General features: G+C 34.1%; 1 protein-coding gene and 1 pseudogene across 1 annotated transcript; one reads left to right on the forward strand and one right to left on the reverse strand.

Annotated features, from left to right (window-relative positions):
- Positions 1-64: 64 nt before the first annotated feature.
- On the reverse strand, positions 65-9909 carry PYD2 (pyrimidine 2). The gene is made up of 13 exons (XM_059573571.2): positions 9777-9909; positions 9272-9442; positions 7847-7898; positions 6993-7262; positions 6671-6882; positions 5165-5285; positions 2822-2909; positions 2637-2715; positions 2259-2346; positions 2097-2137; positions 1941-1993; positions 1626-1782; positions 65-457 (listed from the first exon to the last, which is right to left on the reverse strand). Exons 1-13 carry the CDS (start codon positions 9867-9869, stop codon positions 266-268), a joined length of 1617 nt encoding a protein of 538 aa, XP_059429554.2. The 5' UTR covers positions 9870-9909; the 3' UTR covers positions 65-265.
- Positions 9910-15635: 5726 nt separating this feature from the next.
- Positions 15636-19366, forward strand: LOC132163876 (uncharacterized; annotated as a pseudogene).
- Positions 19367-19647: the final 281 nt, after the last annotated feature.

Raw genomic sequence — 19647 nt, forward strand, 5'->3', positions numbered from 1 at the left:
AGTTTGTCCAGCTTTTAGTTATTGAGGTACAAGTAAAATAAAGAAATGAAATCGGACTATAACATAATTAGAAAAAAGTCATATTAGAGTTCCATTAATTGACAGAAAGATGATCCCCATATGTTTTACACAGTGAGGTGATGACAGTAGCATGACCTCATTTATTTTTCTTTGTATACAAACTCAAAACCCTATATACTGGAGAGTTGTGCATTATTTTCCTTCTAGGTAGAGATAAGATATTAACAGTGATAGCAACTACAATTTAAGCTGTGGATTTAAATCGCTTTACTGGAGCTTGGAGGGAAGATAGGTACTTAGCTTCTGCCTTGTCAATTCCATCATACAGATAACTGAATGGTGGCAGTTCTACATACTTTCCAGAACCACGAACAACTTTCAGTTCATCATTTTCCCAAACAATTCTTCCTCCAGCAATTGTCACTTCAACCTTTCCCTGAAAGAACAAAATATGAACTTTTAAAACATAACACAAAATGACAAAGTTTAATAGGATATATGAATGTTCATGCTCTCAGAGAGAGAGAAGACTGAATATTTAAAAATTCGGCAGATATGGATGAGTTAATGGTGATCAAAGCGAGGCTCTCAAGGGAGAGCAAAACATACAGCATAGAAAAATGTGCGGAGAAAAGATAGTTGGGGTTGTAAGAAATAATAAATAAAGTTTGAAGAGTAGATGAATTTTATGGTTGACAGGAATAAATATCAAATTGAGGTGTTTAAAATTTAATTTCAAAGTATCAAATGCATAGGCATTATTTTATTTATAGTATTAATTGTTGAAAAATGGAATGGCATAGCTTTGCTGTAATGTTTCTGCGTTAGAAAGTTAAAATAAAGATACATGGATATGGTTATAAACCATAAAATAATCAACAATTATACCAGTATTCATGAAAATACAGAAATATGTAAAACAGAAGAGTTATCTAGTGGCATCCCTTTCCCTGCTTCCTGTATTGCTCAGAAAGAAAAGAAAAAAATCCCTATATCTAGTGGTAACTGATCATGAATAGTTTGGGTTCCTTACGTTGCATTAAAATGGCTGTGGGGAATTCTAAAAGCTATTTCTTTCGACCAAATAATAGAATAATCTCTAAACCCCACAATCTCCACCATTTACAGGATAGCCCAAGACCTCCCACCTATAAAGATGGAAAACACCACTTGACTAGAAAAGTTGGTGGTTACTTTCATTTGATAACCCATTAAATAACATGGGATCTATAAAGGATCCTTTTTTTTTTTGATAAATAATGATGGTATAAAAGAGCGCAAAAGGGCGCAACCCATATACATGGGAAGTATAAACAGAGAGCACCTAGGAGGGAGAGAAATGAAAAAGAAAATCAGAGAAACTAATCACTAAAGGAGCTAGCCAAGCGGCCGTCCAAGAGTAAAGAGTACAGAAGAAGAAATGAGTCAATTCCTCTATGGTCCTAGTGGAATTTTCAAAACATTTAGCATTTCTTTCATTCCAAATACACCACAAAAAGGATCCTTTATGGGGTACAATCAATTGAAAAGGTCATATTATAGCCATTTCAAGATTATTTTAAAAATTTTGCAGAATTTTGAGTATGCTATAGATAAAAAATTACCTTTCCTCTCCTTCCTTCATAAACATTTGTATCTGATCTAGCATGGTGGGACTTTGCAGTTATTTCGACAGTTGCGTTTGGGTTGAGTATGATTATATCTGCATCAGATCCAGGAGAAATTGCTCCTTTTCTTGGATAAATATTAAAGATTCTAGCACTGAAAAAATTGCAGATAGTGAGATCAAACAACAGACAGCTTAATAGGTATTAGATTTAAAAACATTATACTCTTCTTAGTTTTTCTTATCCCAAAAAGCTAAAGATAAAATCACAAAGAGATCCTATGTTGTCTAAATAGTCAGACCAATAGCATACCATTCTGTGCTTGTTACCCGAACGTAATCAGTGACAGAAATTTGGCCAGATTCCTGCATGAATAAATGAATCTGAGAAAAGGAGGAACTTCTAGAGTAGATTCTAATTGAATCCATTTATTTGAGGAAATGAGCAAGAAATCTAATTGCAGCTTACCACCATTATATCCCATACCAAATGCATTCTCTCCTCAATACCTAAAGATTCCCAATTGCCACATCTAGAAGTATTAGAAAGTTGAATAGGATAAATTGGACCCACATAATCACTAGGAGTATATGTGAGTTCAGAAATATAAGGGACCAATTTTGTGATTACCATTGACACCATTTGGAATTTTCCGGAAATCATCGATCCCTAGAGCTTTCTGTGTAGAATTAAAGGAACAATGATCCGTGCCAACAAGCTGCAAAATGTAAGAGTATCCTGAGAAACAAATTTAAAGATCTGCATGAACTGAAAGTTAAGAGGAAGTATTCTGAATCTGAGGCAATATAATTTGCTTGTGGCACATAGTTATAAGCCAGAATTTTGAAGACTGCATGTAGAGACCATTCTTTATTAAACTCAAGTCGTGGATAAGCCTTTCTAAAATTGCATATAAATCATAAACTTCTAGAGATCAAAAGGTTCTCTTGTGTCTTAAGGTCCCTGCTGTTGTGTTTGCACTATGTTCTTTAATGATGAGGTAGAAACCTGCAGAACTCCTGTTGAAAGGGCAGCTTGGAGGGCCTTGTCATGTCCAGATGCTCTAATAGGAGGACTCATGACATACCTGAAACATGAGACGATCATAATGTTTGAAAGTTTAAAACTGACAGTAATTATAGAAAAGGCTAAAAAACAAAACAAAATAAAATGAAAGGAGTGTGGGTTCTTGCTTTGCTGCAGTGACGAAGTCAGGATCCCAAATCCCAGAATCATCAAGGGCTAACCCAGCAGCTACTGGCTCTCCAATAACCCTCTGACCTGCAGTTTGAAAATGAATACTTTATCTTCTCCAAACAGTAAACCAACAAAAGTAAAATAACATTGGAATCAGGAGACCAGCATAAAGTTATGAGTTTCAATAATGAAAGCTGAAAACTTGAAGATCATGCACGAACCAAATCAACCAGCTAAGATTGGAAAGAAAACAATTCTTGGGCTCTTAATCACCCACATATCATATTTCTCTTCGTCTTTGTGTGTGTCAATATCCACTGTCTATGTGTGTATTTTTTTCTCATTTCTTTCAACTTTAGCCCTTTTTGCTCGTAGCTTTTAAAGTGCATTGAGGAGGATGGTTCTGGTGTGTGAGTGCCAACATGAAACTTACAGTCACATCCTATGAAATTCATTTTTTGGGGTCTCAGATCAATTTTTCATTAAGGGCCGTACTTATCCTTAAAAAAAAAGTTGTCAAGGGAAGATTGAAGGGAATCTTATCCATGAAATTGAGAAAGAGTAAATGAAGAGGAGAACATCTAAATTACTGTGAGATAATATAAAACCTATATAGTTGAAAGGAGAAACTTATAGCACTGCTATATGGCTACATATAAAATATGATACAGATATTGGCCAACTAAAAAACCATGTCCACAAATGAGTGTAGTTGAGATGAGGATTACTGGTAACAAAAGAAAGAAAGAACAAAAACTGAAGAAATTCTTGAGAGGGTGGATGTAGCACCAATCAAGTAAAAGAGATGGATCTTTTGGTCAAGGAGGAGTATAACTCTTAATTTAATTTCCTCCCTTCTCATCCCCTCCTTCTAGCCAAATCCTAGAGTAAACCCTAAAAATCTCCACCCATTTCAACTTGTCCTTATGAGGATGTCATTAAAGCTGAATAGCTTTTTGAAGTTGGCTAGTACAAGCATCCTTTAAATTCTAGAAGCCTGGATTCAAATTGACGTCCTTTCAACAAGTCCTAAATTGCAGTGATTTAGCCTAAAGTTTTCGTTTCAAATGGAATTCGTTTATTGATTAAGAAATATAATTTTTGGTTCAATTCTCCACCTTAACAACAGAAAAAGGGATTGATCAAATGAGATAGTGGGGCGTAGAACAACAAATGAACCTCTGGTGAGAACATGCTATAAGGTGGTGGTCCAACTTAAGGGGGTAAAATCAATATGTTCTAAGAAGAAATATTTAAAAGTAGGCTAGCACAAGCAGCCATATGGCTGAAATCAAGCCAGTAGCATCAGTAAAGATGACACATGGCTTCTTCTAGAGAAACTCACCCACTGATGTGACAACTATGGGTGTTCTTTCATCAATACTAGGGCCTTTTTATGCAACCAACAAGCTGCAATGGAAAAAAATACAAGCCAACAAAGATGTAGGATGGCAAAAAACCCCTAACTAGGCTGCTAAGAGAAGGAATTACAGCATCTAGTGATTTTAAAATCACTGAAGTTTAGTTTTTGGAAACTGCATTAATATCATGTAACAAGCTTATCTCTCATCGAAGAAAACTATTCTTAAGACAGACTACATCTAATATCAACAACCTTATCTTGTCTCTACTCCCACTGCCTGACAAAACAGCAGTTGATAATAGAGGAACCCAGAACATCAAACAAAGAGTTCCAATGCACATACTCAGACTAGACATTCCCCTTGCTCTAACTGAATCAGTTACGCCTGACAGCACCTTTTTCCTCTCTTCCTTACCAGGGGGGCCAATCTTCTCTTGCATATTGATATTTAATATTACCATGTATATATAAAAGTGAAGTAGAAAGTTGAGATAGAAGAAGGAAAATTAGAGAAAGAAGGAAGAATATACAGTGAATATGTTTTTTTTTTCTTGATACAATTACTTCGTTTATAAAGAGGAAGAATACTATCTAATATGGAAATACAATAAATGGAAATCAAATCTAGAAAATCATATCCCACATATCTTCAAAAGAAAAGGATCAAATAATTGTAAAAGATCATCCTAATCATATTGGTTGTTTCTTGCCATTTCAACTGTATTATAAATGTCCAAGCCAACCTTTATAATTGATATAAGCATCTAACCTTTTCTCCCACCTGTTCCATATATTACTAAGAGGTGCAAAAAAAGACATTATATTCTTCCCCCAGAAAAAGTAAAGCCAATTTCAAATGAAAAGGTGCAGATTTTACTGTTCAATAACATGATACTCTGTAAAAGTAAATCAATGCTACAGTCAAATAAATTTTGCCAAATCAAACAGAAATTTAGAAGATTAGAGAGTTCCAAACCTTTTTTCCGAGCTCTAGCTATTTCTTCCACAGCATCGATGCTCATTACATGAACTACATAGAGAGGAGTATTCACAAAACCTGCCAAACGGATTGCTCGAGATGTTGCCTCTCCTTCCAGCTGTATGGGCATTAAAGTCAAATCATACATGGAGCATTTCTTCAATGATATTCATGGAATGAATTTTTACTGAAACAACCAAAATTAAAAGAACAGATCTACTGCTTTAGTCATTAGTCTCACCAGAGCATTGCAATATATCTTTTACTGAAATGGGTTAATATTTGTTAAAATATAAATTAAATAATTAAATTCATCATTTCCTATAAACTTAAGCTTTTGAGATAAGTAATAATTTAACATTGTACAAAAGCAAAGGTCCTGAGTTCGAACATTGTCTCCATCATTCACCTCCCATTTCAATTAAATATTCAAAGTGTTGAGCCTTACTTATTAAGAGGGAGTTTAAGCTCACACGTAAGAGAGAGTACTAGAATATAAATTAAATGATTAAATTCATCATTTCCTATCAACTTAAGTTTTTGAGATAAGTGATAATTTAACAATATTTACCACTAAAAGGATGTCTTAAGACTATTCTCAATAAGCACTTGAACCTGGACAAGGAGGTAAGTACAAGCAGTAATCCTGCTCTTAGTACTGATGTTAAATTAAAATTATTAATGATTCCCTTGAGGAGCATATTAAAGTGCTCACAGATTAACAAACAGCAGTTTATCTTCAAAGAAAGGTTATTTACAGCAATACGAGTGAAGAAAATTTTGTATCCATCAGTCCCTGCACCTTCAAAAAAAGGTTCAGAATATATAGTCTTTCTGAGCCAGTGGTTTCATCTTGGAAATATTGTTTGAACTACACCTTTACGCGTCTGCCCTAGTAACCTTGAAAAGGATAATAGATGAGAGTCACTTCCAAGATGAATCTGGATCAACTAATTTCATCTTAGGAGTACCATTTGAACTTCACTATTAGACATCTCAGCCTTCACTGGTCTTTGCTAACTGGTTTTGAATGTGAAAATGGAAAACTGTTTAAAATTAAGCCAATGTACAACTCTCAACCAGAACTTGATCGCCAACTTTACCAAAAAGAAGAAAGCAACAACAGTTAACCACTTTCATATTCTCAGAAAGGAGAATACATTTTTTTGGGGAGGGGGGATTTGGGATGCTTGCTTCAATTTCTCCAAATAAAAGGCAAAAATAAATATCCAAAATGAAACAATACTAGAGTCATCTTTTAATGAAATGGCTCTATTATTAATATAAGTAACTAGAAGAAGGTAAAAAAAAAAAAAAAAGAATCAAAAGAAAGAGGCATCATGAATTTTATGACGAACAGAAAATAAATATATCTTTTATCTCATTAGTGAAACAAAGAAATGGTGATTGCTGTTGCCTAGGATTTTGGATCTGTTTATATAATGTAGAATAACGTAGTCTAAAAAAAGCAATTTGATTAGGAAATATATTTCTGAAGGTTACCAACGCCGGTCTTGAAAGAGCATGTCCCCCTGGACCAGTAATTCCAAGTTCTATCATTCTTTTCTGTCCTTCGTACACAGCATCTCCATTTTCTGCATGGACCATAGCTAAAGCACCAAGGGACTTGCACTTTTTAAATCCTTCTAATAGAAGCTCATCATTAATCATAAGTGCCCCCTTGTAGGCCAAGAAGAACTTGAAAGAGTTTATACCTATGAGTTGGCATACACATAAAAACATAAATAAATTCCATATGAGCATTCACCAAGGTCCATGTAAGAAGATCTCCGTACAAGACAAACTGCAAAAATAGAAAACCAACCTTTCTCCTTAACCATGATTTCCATTTCTTTTGAAACAACTTCATCCCATTTTGTAACTGCCATATGGAAACCATAATCCATGCAAGATTTCTTTGCCTTTTTCTCATAGGCTTCAAAACCTGCTGTTAAACTCCCATCAACTGGTATAACAAAGTCAATGTGCATTGTCGTTCCACCAGCTAATGCTGCAGCCTGACCACTGAAGAAGTCATCTACTGTCTCAGTACTCATAAACTCAAAAGATAGGTGTGTGTGAGGATCAATTCCACCTGTTGAGGTCACAAAAATGTAGTCGTAGAATAAGAATCAGATCTTCCTAATTACTAACCGGTGTTGGAAACAGAAATGGACAAAGCAGGCTGACTGGACTGGAAACCCAGCAAATCAACAGGTTATGATTATTAATAATAACTCTCGTGTTTGAGAAGATGAATGCAAATGGACTGGAGGTTAAAAGCAGGAGCTATCCTAACATGTTATGTGCATAACACAGTTGAAGGTGGCATACCATGCAAGAAACAAGCAACACCAGATACTATTCATCCAACTTCATAAGATATGGAAGAAAGGACATTGGGTACTTAGCAGCCTATTTAGTATGAAGTCTACTATTTCATATCCGTATGTCAGGTTCATAATAGACACAATGAAGAAGATACAGTCTGTATCCACAATCTAAATTGCAGAATTGATGCTTGATGCTGACACTGTAAATGGCATTAAAAGAACTAATACTAATAGTCTACTTGAGTGTTCCAAATGTTCTCACCATACTCCATTTTTTCCTTCCAAAAGTCGAGAGAATGAAAACACTTGCAGTAATCTATCCTATAGTTGTAATATGAAAACTAACCTGGCATGACAAACTTTCCAGTGGCGTCAAGCACAGTAACATGATCGCCAACCTGCCAAAGCCCATCAAATGAGTCAGACTAAATCAAATAATAGAAAGCATCAAAAAAGAATTAAAAATGGAAACATGAAGAGTAAACAGCAGACCAAAATAATGAAAGGGCCTAAGAATCAGAACAAACAGAAGAGTGTATATGGATGTAACATAATTTATCATAAGATATTCATTCCAATAAACATTATTCTGTACGATAGATGCACTTAGATGTGCCAATAAGGGAGTTTCAAATTTAACAGTTACAAGGTTAATGGATAAATACTTTCATTTTTGAAAACTTCCATCTTTTTTGAAACATCTAAAAAGGAAAACAAATCATCTTGTGGAACAGAGATAGTGTAATATCAAATTTTAGCAATGTGCTTGCAAATGGAAAAGCAATGAGTTGTACAATGAATGGTAGCTTGAAACCTTAATTTGCTGGAAACCTAGAACTATAGTGAGCCAGAAATACTTCGTTTTTGTAGAAATCTTTCCACAACCCATGAAGGATGAATTCTTCATTTTATTTTATACCAAACTGTGGTTCCACAAGTATGGTGCTAGTTTCAAATACCTAGGCATGGCTGGCTAAAGTAGCCAGTAGGATTTCTCATGCAATGTATCAGCCACCTATGCCAACATTAACTTACCCTGTGGAGAGGGGATCAAAAAAGAACTCTTCCTAATCTGGAAATCAATTGGGCACCAATTCAAAAGGTCATCTGAACCAGTTGACACCTTCTTGATATCAAAGTTGCCAACAATGCCTCAATCTTGAATCTAATACTATCTAGACAGTCATTAGTAACAAATACTGACTCTGAGATCTGTCTCTACTCACAAATGAATTATGAGAAGTTAGACCCACTTTGAATAGCACTGTTTTCATCCGACTTGCCAACACCTAATGGGCTCAAAGTCCCTAATATCAGAATGTAGCTATGTAAATTAAAAAAATATATATATACAAAAAAATACAAAAAATAAGTAGTAAGTTGAAAATTCAATTATATACAGATGATTTTGATTCTTTGAAAAAAAAAAAAAAAAAAAAAAAAAGGTGATGATAGAGAGGTGAAGGAATAATAAGATAGGAATCCCATTTATGGTATTTAATTTATAAATTTTGTAATATTATGGGAATTGCAAGCCAATATACAAAATACCCAGGTAAAATTCTATCCACATATAAATAAAAGATATAACCCGTATTTTCTTCAATCTTTTCAGCAGTCCTTTAGCACTATTATATGGTCCAGTTCCACCACTGACACCAATAGTTTCTCATCAGTTAACAAATATCATAAATCAAAACCAATTTATACTAATTCAAGAACAAATTATAAAGTGAATTCACCTATATTACAATTGGGAACAAAAAAAAACCTTGATGTTGGGCTTCACAGCAACAATGATCCCATCCTCCACATAAACATCAGCAACCTCTTGTTTATGAGCATTCACAACAGTTCCCCCCTTTATTAATATCTTCGACGGGGATGACGACGACGAAATCCCACATGCCGGTTCCCCATACCCAGCCCCAGCATCACAAAACTGAAACAAATTAAGAAATTAAAAAAATTAAGAAAGAAAAAACACAATCTTTTTTCTGATTGTTGATTGAATATAACTAATTTGCATAATCGACCTTATTTCTACACGATATAAAGCACAGTTGACTCGAGCAGTACTTCACTTTAAAGAAACTAAAACAAGTAAAAACTAATCAAACCCGTAAGATCAAAAGAGAGCAAGTTCTTTTCTTTTCTTTTCGTTAGTTTTCTCGGCAACCAAACGGAACTCAACTATTAACCGAGCAATAAGATCGTGACAGAAAAAAGAGAAGCTAGTTTTCAACTGGGTAGGAGAGAAATGAACAGATGCGCACCTGGTTTGATTCAGAAACGGGAGAAAAGGTCAAAAGAAGAAGGACTAGCAAGAGGAGATGGAGAAGGTGTCCGATATTGAAGGTCGACTCCATGAGTCTCGTAGTGACTGAACTCTACAAATGTCTGGCAAGAGCCTGGATCACATGCAGATAATATATATATATATATATATATATATATATTCAAAAATGACGTGGCTTTATATTTAATGGTGATTTGCATCAATTTATTTATTATCTCAATATTTTTTAAATAATATTAAATTGGAAAAAAAACTTCATTTACACCTTCAAATTATAAGTGATTTTGTAATTATAGCCTTAAACTTTAAATTTTAGTGTAAATTATAACCTATAAATTCATTTACACCCAGGGACGGAACTAGGTAACCAAAATTTTAAATTTACCCCTAAATTTCATGCTTTTTATGTAATAAGTCCCCCCAAGATTTTAAAATTACCCTTAAATTTTAAACTTTTTTCAGTTATGTTCCTCCACACTTCAATGTCTCGTTCCGCCCCTGTTTACACCCACATGACCGTGTAGGTCCGCGGACCCATGACTTGGCTGCCAAACAGCCCAAACCATTAGGAATTTTTTTAATAAATAAATAAATATTTTGAGCAATTTAACAAATTGACAAAAAATTTCTTCAATCTACACTAATAAACAACAAGTGTCTTTCAAAATCTTAGGGTTTCTCAAAAAATAATGTTTGGATTCCTAGAATAATGTAATGACAATAAATGACTGTTAAAATATTAAAGAAAACACGGCATTTTCAGCAATAATATGCATTTTAACTACTCAAAATTTACCTTTTTGTATTTTAGCTGCTAGTTTTTTAATACAAACTCTAACAGATTATTTATTCAATTCTCTGCTTTCTTTAAATATTATTTTTAACACTATTTTTATTGAGAATAAAAAGTAATCCTTGACACTAAAAATTAAACAATAAAAAGTAATCATTGAGAAATAATAAAATAATCATCTAGTGTGCTACAGTGAATAGCAAAATGGTGTTATTTGTCGTAGCAAAATGTCCCCTTTAACTACTCTGGAGCTAATCTGTTGGAGACAAAAAAAAAAAAAAAAAAAAAACTCAAAATAGCTAAATGTAGCTATTATGAGCTCTTTAGCTTATCTGCTGGAAATACTGACACTTAGCACTTATTCAATTAGATTGGATGAAATTTCTTTCAAATTTTTGTCCTTATACATATTAAAATTTGAAATTATGATGGTATGGGCATAGAAAATAAGTTTGGATGGTAGCAAGGACCCCAAGGTCAATGGTGCCTAGTTGCCACCAGTTATTTGATCCACACTATTACATTAGGTGAAGGTGAGCTGCCCCATTAGTCAACCAAAGAAAAAAGATGAAGGAAAAGGTAGCTTGTGGACAAAAAAAAAAGATAGCTTTCTACTTGGTTCAACTTCATCTCAAATTAACAAAGGAGAAAGAAGAATCCAAAAGATAAATTGACAATATAATATGAATTATGCTACATATATTCGCATATATTGTTTCGTGGTACTCACTCTTACTATTGGATTTATAATATAATATTATTAGATTTTGAACAAATTGTGAGAGTGAGAGCCGCTAAAGGGTGTATGAGAGTGTGAGTGAAAAAATAAGAATGTGTGTAACATTACTCATATAATATAAGTAAGGTATTCCAAGTATTTTCTTTCTATTTTTTTATGAACAATGATAAATTATTTATTTTTAAGTTAGTATTGTAGTAGTTATCTTTGTTTTAGTAGGAAATCATCTCAAAGTTGTAGAGTTGGTGCTGTTATTAGTTATCTTTCTTTTAGGAGTTTTATCTCCAAGTGGTTGCACAAGTCCTATTCCAATTTAAGTCATTGTAGTTTTTCTATTTAAAGGGTGATATCAAATATCTTGTTTGTAAAAAGGTTTAGATTTTCTTGTAATCTAAGGTCTTGGCTCTTAATCATGTGTATATAAATTAAGTCATTGTAGGGTGATATCAAGTCATTGTAGTTCTTGTAATCTAAGGTCTTGGCTCTTAATCATGTGTATATAAATTATTGGGTACTCTCACATTGCAAGTCAATTTTGAAGAGTGAGTTATACCAAATGTTTGTATCATTTGGTACCTGACTACGATAAAAATAGAGAAATGGCAGCATAACCATATCTGTCGGACAAAAGTAGCCACTCGGTCACCCTAAGGTGACAACCTTATCACCCCTCTCTTTTGTTAAGAGTGGCCATACAAAATAGGCATCTTAGTATTTATTTTAAAACAAAGAGCACTTTTTGCATAAATTTTTTTTTTTAGTAAACCCTAAAAAAAAAAATTTTAAAAAATCTCAAATATAAATCCCACTAAAAATATTTATCAACTTTATATCATATCAAACCTTTTTCAAATCAAGAGTCAATGCCGATTGAAATCCACAACAATTATGTCCAATTTAGGGTGATTAATGTAAGAGCATATATGAGATCCACCTATCCAGAAAATTTGTTGAGCAATTCAAAATTTATTTCAACAAATAAGTCTTACCTATGCTCTCTCACCTTATTTGCTAATTGCCGTGTAGAACGCTATATACCATCAATTTGTTTTATTTTTTGACTAAAAATTGACGTAATTTTTAAAATTGTGATTGGATTAAAATCCAATATCAAACCATTATAAATCTAATGGTAATTTTAAATGGCACATCAACGTTAAGAATTTTTTTTTAAAAAAAAAAAATGGTAAGTAGGATTACTAAACAACACATACCCCAATTTATTTTTTTTTAATTTTTAATTTTAATTTCTTTTTTTTTTTTTCTCTTAAAACCCAATGGCTAATACTATAATAAAGATTATAGCATATGCTGGGGATTGAACCACAAGTCCACAACCAACAATCCTCACAAGCTACGCTGTGCTTTGCACGCGACCACTACCCGCCGCGTGTGCACTTTTCCTTAAAAGTACGACAGCGATTACTCGTGTAGGACTTTCCTTTAGGAATTCGTAGTATCAAATACGTCACTGCCGTGGGGTCTACTATACTCTTTCCTTCATCTGTCATTAATATACCTTTCTTCCAATTTACTCTCTTCTCTTCTCACTATAAAAGTGCTCATCAATAAAACTACAGCATAACTGTTCGCATGAACAATCCTTGTTTTCCTTGTCTTCCTCTCAGCAATTAGCAATATGTAAGTAAAAAACACGAACTTTACAAAGAGCCCTTTCTCTTGCATTGTGAATATTGATTCTTTCTATTGTCATTATTATCCGTGTGTTGAAGTTCAATTGTTTTCGTTTTTTGATGGGTTGGTTTTAGTTTGTTGGAAAGTTTTGGAAGGGAGATCTGTTTTTGCCTGATTATTGCATCTTTTTTTGTGTTTTATTCAGCCAGTTTGATGTTTTCTGTCTTTTTTCTGTTTCTCTCTCTGGCTGGGGTCATGCTTTGTAATATAGTGTTATTGGGATAAAAAAAGGTTGATAATTTCATATTACTTTGATATTTATGGTCTATATTGTGATTGGAAAAGTGGGTGTTGGATAAATTTGTTTTCTTTCTCTACCCTTTTGATTTATATTTGTGGTTCAACTATTGGTATAATCTGGTCAGGCATTGTGGGCCCAAGTGGAGTTTTTTCGTGTTGTGTAGTTTAATAAAACTAGTGGCTTGTTCTCAATTTGAGTTGCAATGCTGCAATTACAAAACAATGGAGCATTGGAGAAGAAAATTAAAAAGGTTTTGGTTCTTAAGACGATATATTATGATTTAGCTCCTGCTAAACTGAAAGTCCAACAATGGATTGAAGTTGAAATTGCCATGTTAATGAAATTAGTTCCCTTGTTTCTCTTTCAAAATTAGGCTTTGGTTTGAAGTGTGAGGTCCAATGATGTTATGAAGTACAAAAGACTTGGTTTTCTGATTAGCATTCTATTTCACAAGTATAAACAATTTTTTTGTCGGTAGATTTTGATTTTCTATTATAGTTTTTGTGATTTCTTTCTTTGTTTTTTTTTCATGGTTTGGGATGCTTTATAAGTTTGACTTGATGGGCCCGTGAAGTTGTAAATATAGATGGTGTAAAAGTGTGTAACTAGAATTGCTATTGTTTGGATAATCTTTTTGAATCTAGGATTTTAAAAAATGATTGACCAAGACTGATTTATGAGATTGTAATTCAGTCAGCCACATGAAGTGGGTAGATTATAAAGGAACCTTTAAGTGTCATATTGGTTCTTTACTAGGTAAGACTGAACTTTATAAGTGATTATAGTGAGCTGTAAATGTAACTTGATTAGTTATTTGAAGTAATAGCGCAGATGTAACTAATACTTTCTCTGAGTTGTTATGAATGGTATTAGAGCAACTTAGTAACACCAAGCACTGCATGATATGAGCCTTAACGAGGACACCATGGATTTTTTATTTTTATTTTTTCTAATCAAATGCGGGAAAAGGTTACAAGAGAGGATCATTGGACACCATGGATTTGAGTGGAGGAGAATGCAACACCCCAAAAAGTTAGTCCTACATTGGGAAGATGTATTTCCCACATGGAATTGGTGGATTATAAAGGAACTCATGCGTGTTAAGTCCCACATTGATTCCTTACTAGGTGAAACTAGACTTTATAAGCGATTCTAAGGAGCTCTAAATGTAATTTGATTAGTCATTTTGGAGTGATGGTGCAAATGCAGCTAGCACTTTCCTTGAGTCATTAAAGTAGGTTATGAACATTGGGTCGGTGAATTGTGAAGGTGTTGCATGAGTGCTAAGTTTTATATTGGTTTTGTGAGATTGTATTGTTGAAGTGATTATAGGGACTAGGAAGCTTCAATTGCAACACTGATTAGTCATTTTAGGATAATAATGTAGATGTGAGTGGTACTTCTTGGATCATGATAGCTAGAGATTAATTTTATAGGAGTTAGCAAGTTTCTGATTTAGTATTCCTTTGAAGTTCCTCATGGATCAACTGGATTTTTTTTATAGTGATAATGAGGACCATATGTTGACATGTCAATTTGTTAGGCATGGCAACGAGGTGACTCTTGTTAAATGATCTAATAAAGTTGCTTCCTCCTGTTGCCATATCAATCTTTTCAATCAAGAAATGTGCTGATTAGAAAATTGCTATGATTGAAAATTCAACTTGCAGCAACCATACGTACATGTCTAACATACGTCAGCCCTACCCTTGGCCAGATCCGAGAGAGAAGGAGTTGGCAATAATGGTGTCTAGTATTTTGTTTTAGATATATATTGTTGCTTTATATTCCTTTCACAGAATTTCAGGAGAAGTGAGGGAGGTTTACAAAAATCTGACTTTACATTTAAGTTTTTCTTATTGGTTAGGGGGACTGAAGCCAATTATAATGGAAATACTAGTATCTAGCATCATGATTTATATAAAGGAGGGTTATAATAATCAATTCTCTGAGATATATGATTGCTAATTTAGGATTATGAGGAGCGGCATATGTTGTGATTACAGGGGACATAATGTTCAATTGTATTTGATATCAACTAATTGGGATCAACCTTAAACAAGAAATTGGGATATGCCAATATCACAACATCTTTCATTACTACCATATATCTTTCTTGTTCATATAACAATGCTTGATCTTTTGTAAATTTTTTCCTTACTACACCATTTATTCATTTACCATATTTTTCATTACTCACATTGAATTATATCAAGATTGGAGTTTTGATTGTGAAAAAAATAAAGTTTACTATTGTTATACACCTGCACTTGGATTATCTTAATATGAATATTATTGACACCTTTTCATTTATTTAATGTCTTATTGAAGTGTTATTTGATTAGTTGTACCTTTTGTAGCAGAAACAATGCAAAAGTACTCGGAGGCATACACGAGATGCCTCAAGAGCAAGGTACATCACAATCAGCAATATAACAGGAATTCTGTGGGAAATTTCCCCAAGTCTAAAGATGAAATTAGTAGCTACTCAGGAGGTAGTTTGGTGGAACCTGACAGCTCATTCAGCAGCCCGTCCTTTGTGCCTTCAAATGAAGGTTATTATAGACCAATGCACCAACAAGATTTTTATGTTTGGCCTGCTTTTCATCCCAACATTCAGAAAGCACAACAGAACCAGTTGTACGCACTTGAAAGCTATTTTTATCCCATGAAGTATGAGCACAATTTTCCTATGGATGATGGATTTGGATCTGTGCCCTTCAGGATGTTATCACAAAGTTACCAACCGGATTTTCAATTTCAAGAGTTCCAATATTTTGTGGTAATTGACTTTGAGGCAACCTGCGACAAGGAGAAGAAGCCTCACCCTCAAGAGATTATTGAGTTTCCATCTGTATTAGTAAACAGTATGACTGGCCAAGTGGAAGATTGTTTTCAAATATATGTGCGACCTACATACAATCAACTTCTAACTGATTTCTGCAGGGAGCTTACTGGCATCCAACAAACCCAGGTATGCTTAGATTTAATCACACGAGCTTTCTTCCTATTTCTTTTTTGTCTCAATCAAAGGAAACTTGCTTCACTTGCTAAAAACAAATCCTAATAGGAATGTTAATTTGTAAGGTAGCTTTAGAAAAAGAAGGGTTCAGGCCTAACTGATGGTTATCTTCACCAACCTAGCCTGCAGATCCTGCACCTTATCTTTCATTACACTTTAGGCCAAAGCAAGTTCTTATCCTTTGAAAAGAATTTAATATGATCAATGGACTGTGTGGTAGAGTGTTTTAGGCACAATTAGTTGAAAAGCTTTAAGATTTTATTCAAGAAGTCTCAAATGCTAAAATTGATGATTCAGAATCTCAACTGAGTTTGATTCATTATTCACTTATATTGGATGGTGCAGATCTCATTTATTATTCAATTAAAATCATTTTGGAAGAAGTGTAGGCATTAAAATTCCCAAAGTTTTGGATGGAAGAGGTCCAAAATAGAAACATTTTTGTTGCAGAAGTTGGTGATGGATTGTTTAACATTGCCACCATGTAAAGCAAAAAGAAAAAAAATATTGGGAAAAATATTGTAGAGGTCCCTAGGGTTTAACCTTTTATCAAATCACTCTTTAAGGTCTAAATTTTATTAAATAATTCATTGAGGTATGCTCCATTGTCAAATAACCTCCTTCGTACACTTGCCTTTAGGTTTTTTAATTGTGAACAAAGACATGTAAGCTGATGGCCATGTTATTATAGCTAGCAATTTATCAACACATGCACATATCATTGAGTCATCACCAATTCACTTTGCCAGTCATTTAAAAAATGCCATATCAGGAAAAAAAATCCAAGAAAAAATGTAAAAATGATAGAAAAAAGAAAGAGGTGGTTGGGGGTGGCCAAACCACCCCTAGTTTGGCTTTAGGCCACTGGGGTGGTTCGGCCACCCCCAAGCCCCACCACCTTTTTTTTTTTATTATTATTATTGGCAATTTTCCCCTTATGTGTCATTTTTTAAATGATGTTACTTTTAAAAAAAAAATGAAGTGACAAAGTTAACTAGTGCTAACTTAATTATATGTACACGTGTCAATAAATTATTGGCTATGATGTGACTATTTGCCTATGTGTAATTGTTCACCATTAAAAAACCTAACAACATATGGTAAGATATGCAAATGAAGCTATTTTACAATGGAGCATACCTCAATGAATGGAAAATCAAGCTCAAGTTTTCTTTTATGACGAGAATGGTGTGTCATGCTGTATCAGAATTTAGAAGGAGGTGTTGGGAGAGAAGTACTAGTAGAATGTATTTGTTGCTACTTCTTTACTCTCTCTCTCTCTTTCACTCCTGACTAAAGACGTGAAGCTTGTCAATTTTCTCACTGAGTTGGTGTTTCCAGGTGGACAAAGGTGTTCTTCTGAGTGAAGCTCTACTCATGCATGATAAGTGGCTTGAAGAGAAAGGGATCAAAAATACCAAATTTGCCGTGGTGACATGGTCAAATTGGGATTGTCAGGTAATGTTGGAATATGAGTGCCAACTTAAGAGGATCCAGAAACCACCATATTTCAACAGGTAGCTCATTTACATTTTGGAAGATTAACCTGAACTCTTTTCTTTTGGATAATTTTAGCTTCTCATTGTAATAACTCACTACGTAATGGGTATACAGCATTATTTAAAACAAGTTGGTGGTGAAATGGAATCTCTCCTAATAACTAAAGTGATAACTTGCCAAAATTGTTGATAACCTGCGCTTTCTCATCTTTCTTAAGCGTTGAAGAAGAAGCAATGACTTCAATATTTTAAAAACCACTGGACTCATTTCATTGTGTGGGAAATTCAATTTTTATGGTTAAATTTCATGGGATATTACTTATCCAAAAATAAATAAATAAATAATGGGATGTTAAAATGTTCACTGAGAAAATGTTTTCATCTTGATTATATTGTTTTCTGAAATGATCTCTTCAGTAATTTTGTAGGAGACAAGAAAACTAATGACAAGGAATACCACAACTTTTTACTCTTATGCTTTGTTGATGGGAGAAATCATGCTTCTTAAATATTTTATCTTTACAGGAACACAAAACTTCTGTTGATATAGTTGAAAGAAAAATTCTTTAAGATATACTTCTAAACTATTTTTATACTATTGTACTGCCTCTACTCCAATTTTAGTATCTTGATCTGAGATGGCACGATATGGAGAAGGAAGAATATGTCATTTTCACATAAGCGCCCAAGGGTGGCACTAGATTCAATGATTTTCTTCATTAGTTTTCTGAAATAGTAAGGGAGTGAGAAGATAATAAAGTATCAATACTCGACTTTTTGAAAGATGTTACTTATATGAGGTCCATGAGGACATCCTAAAAAGTATTAAGGAAGCGAGTTTCATGTTGTTCCCTGGCCCCAAAGATTCTATTTTCCTTTTTGTTTTAACCATTAAAATATAGGTATTATAGTAAAATAGTGAGGAAGGAGTATGCCAAATTTGATGTCTCACCCTTGTTTATCTCTCACGCTGTATTTTTTACCGATTTACATAATCACGAAATTATGATATCCTGCATCAAATTCTTAGATATGTACAATTTCACCGTGGCAGCTGATAATTTAATATTTCCTTGTTTGCATTATTGCTAAAGATGGATCAACCTTAAGGTCCCATTTCAAGAGGTATTTGGTGCAGCCAAATGTAACCTAAAAGAAGCTGTCCAGCTGGCTGGCCTAGTGTGGGAAGGCCGTGCTCATTGTGGCCTAGATGATGCTAAAAACACTGCACGTCTGCTCGCTGATCTAATGCGCCGTGGATTTAGGTTTACAATAACCGACTCACTGACCTGTCAGTCTGCAGATTGCTCCTTGGCAATGCAGCAGTTCTCGGATCGTCAATCTGGCTTTGCCCAGGAATCATTTGGGGTTAAGTACCCAACACTACCTTTTATATAGTTCCACCCAACCCAGGTTGATCCCAATAAAGAGCAATGCATGTGCTATTGTGGGGTGAAAAGTAGCAAACGAATGGTTGGAAAACCAGGACCAAAGCTTGGGAGCTGCTTCTTTGGGTGTGGTAACTGGACTGCCACTAGAGGGGCCCAATGTTCTTATTTCGTATGGGCTATTGCCTGACTCAAAAGGCAAAAGGTTGCTGTACAAAAATAAAGAAGAAGAAAAAGCAGAAAGAAAAGAATAAATTAGAAAGGAGAGAAAGGGAGAGATGATCTCCTGTAGAATCAAATTAGGATTGACTGCTACAAGAGGTAGCTGCTTCTTTGAGTACATATTACAAGCCTTTAAAGGTGTCTCTGCTCAGTGCCCCTTAAGAAGTCTAGTATGGAAGACAGCTTTAACTTGTCAAGTTGACTTAGAAAGAAGTGGGGAGTAATGGCCTAGAAATGTTCTTGTAGGAG

The sequence above is a fragment of the Corylus avellana genome, chromosome 8, assembly GCF_965113065.1.
Source record: "Corylus avellana chromosome 8, dhCorAvel1.hap1.2, whole genome shotgun sequence".
NCBI lineage: Eukaryota > Viridiplantae > Streptophyta > Magnoliopsida > Fagales > Betulaceae > Corylus > Corylus avellana.

Bases quoted from the DNA above. Each gene is read 5' to 3' on its own strand.
- PYD2 (XM_059573571.2), bottom strand. From the start codon at position 9,869: ATGGAGTCGACCTTCAATATCGGACACCTTCTCCATCTCCTCTTGCTA. The intron at 9,443-9,776 runs GTGCGCATCTGT...AATTTGTTTCAG, and splicing joins CCGTTTCTGAATCAAACCAG to TTTTGTGATGCTGGGGCTGG. The intron at 5,286-6,670 runs GTAACCTTCAGA...ATGCCCATACAG, and splicing joins CTCTTTCAAGACCGGCGTTG to CTGGAAGGAGAGGCAACATC.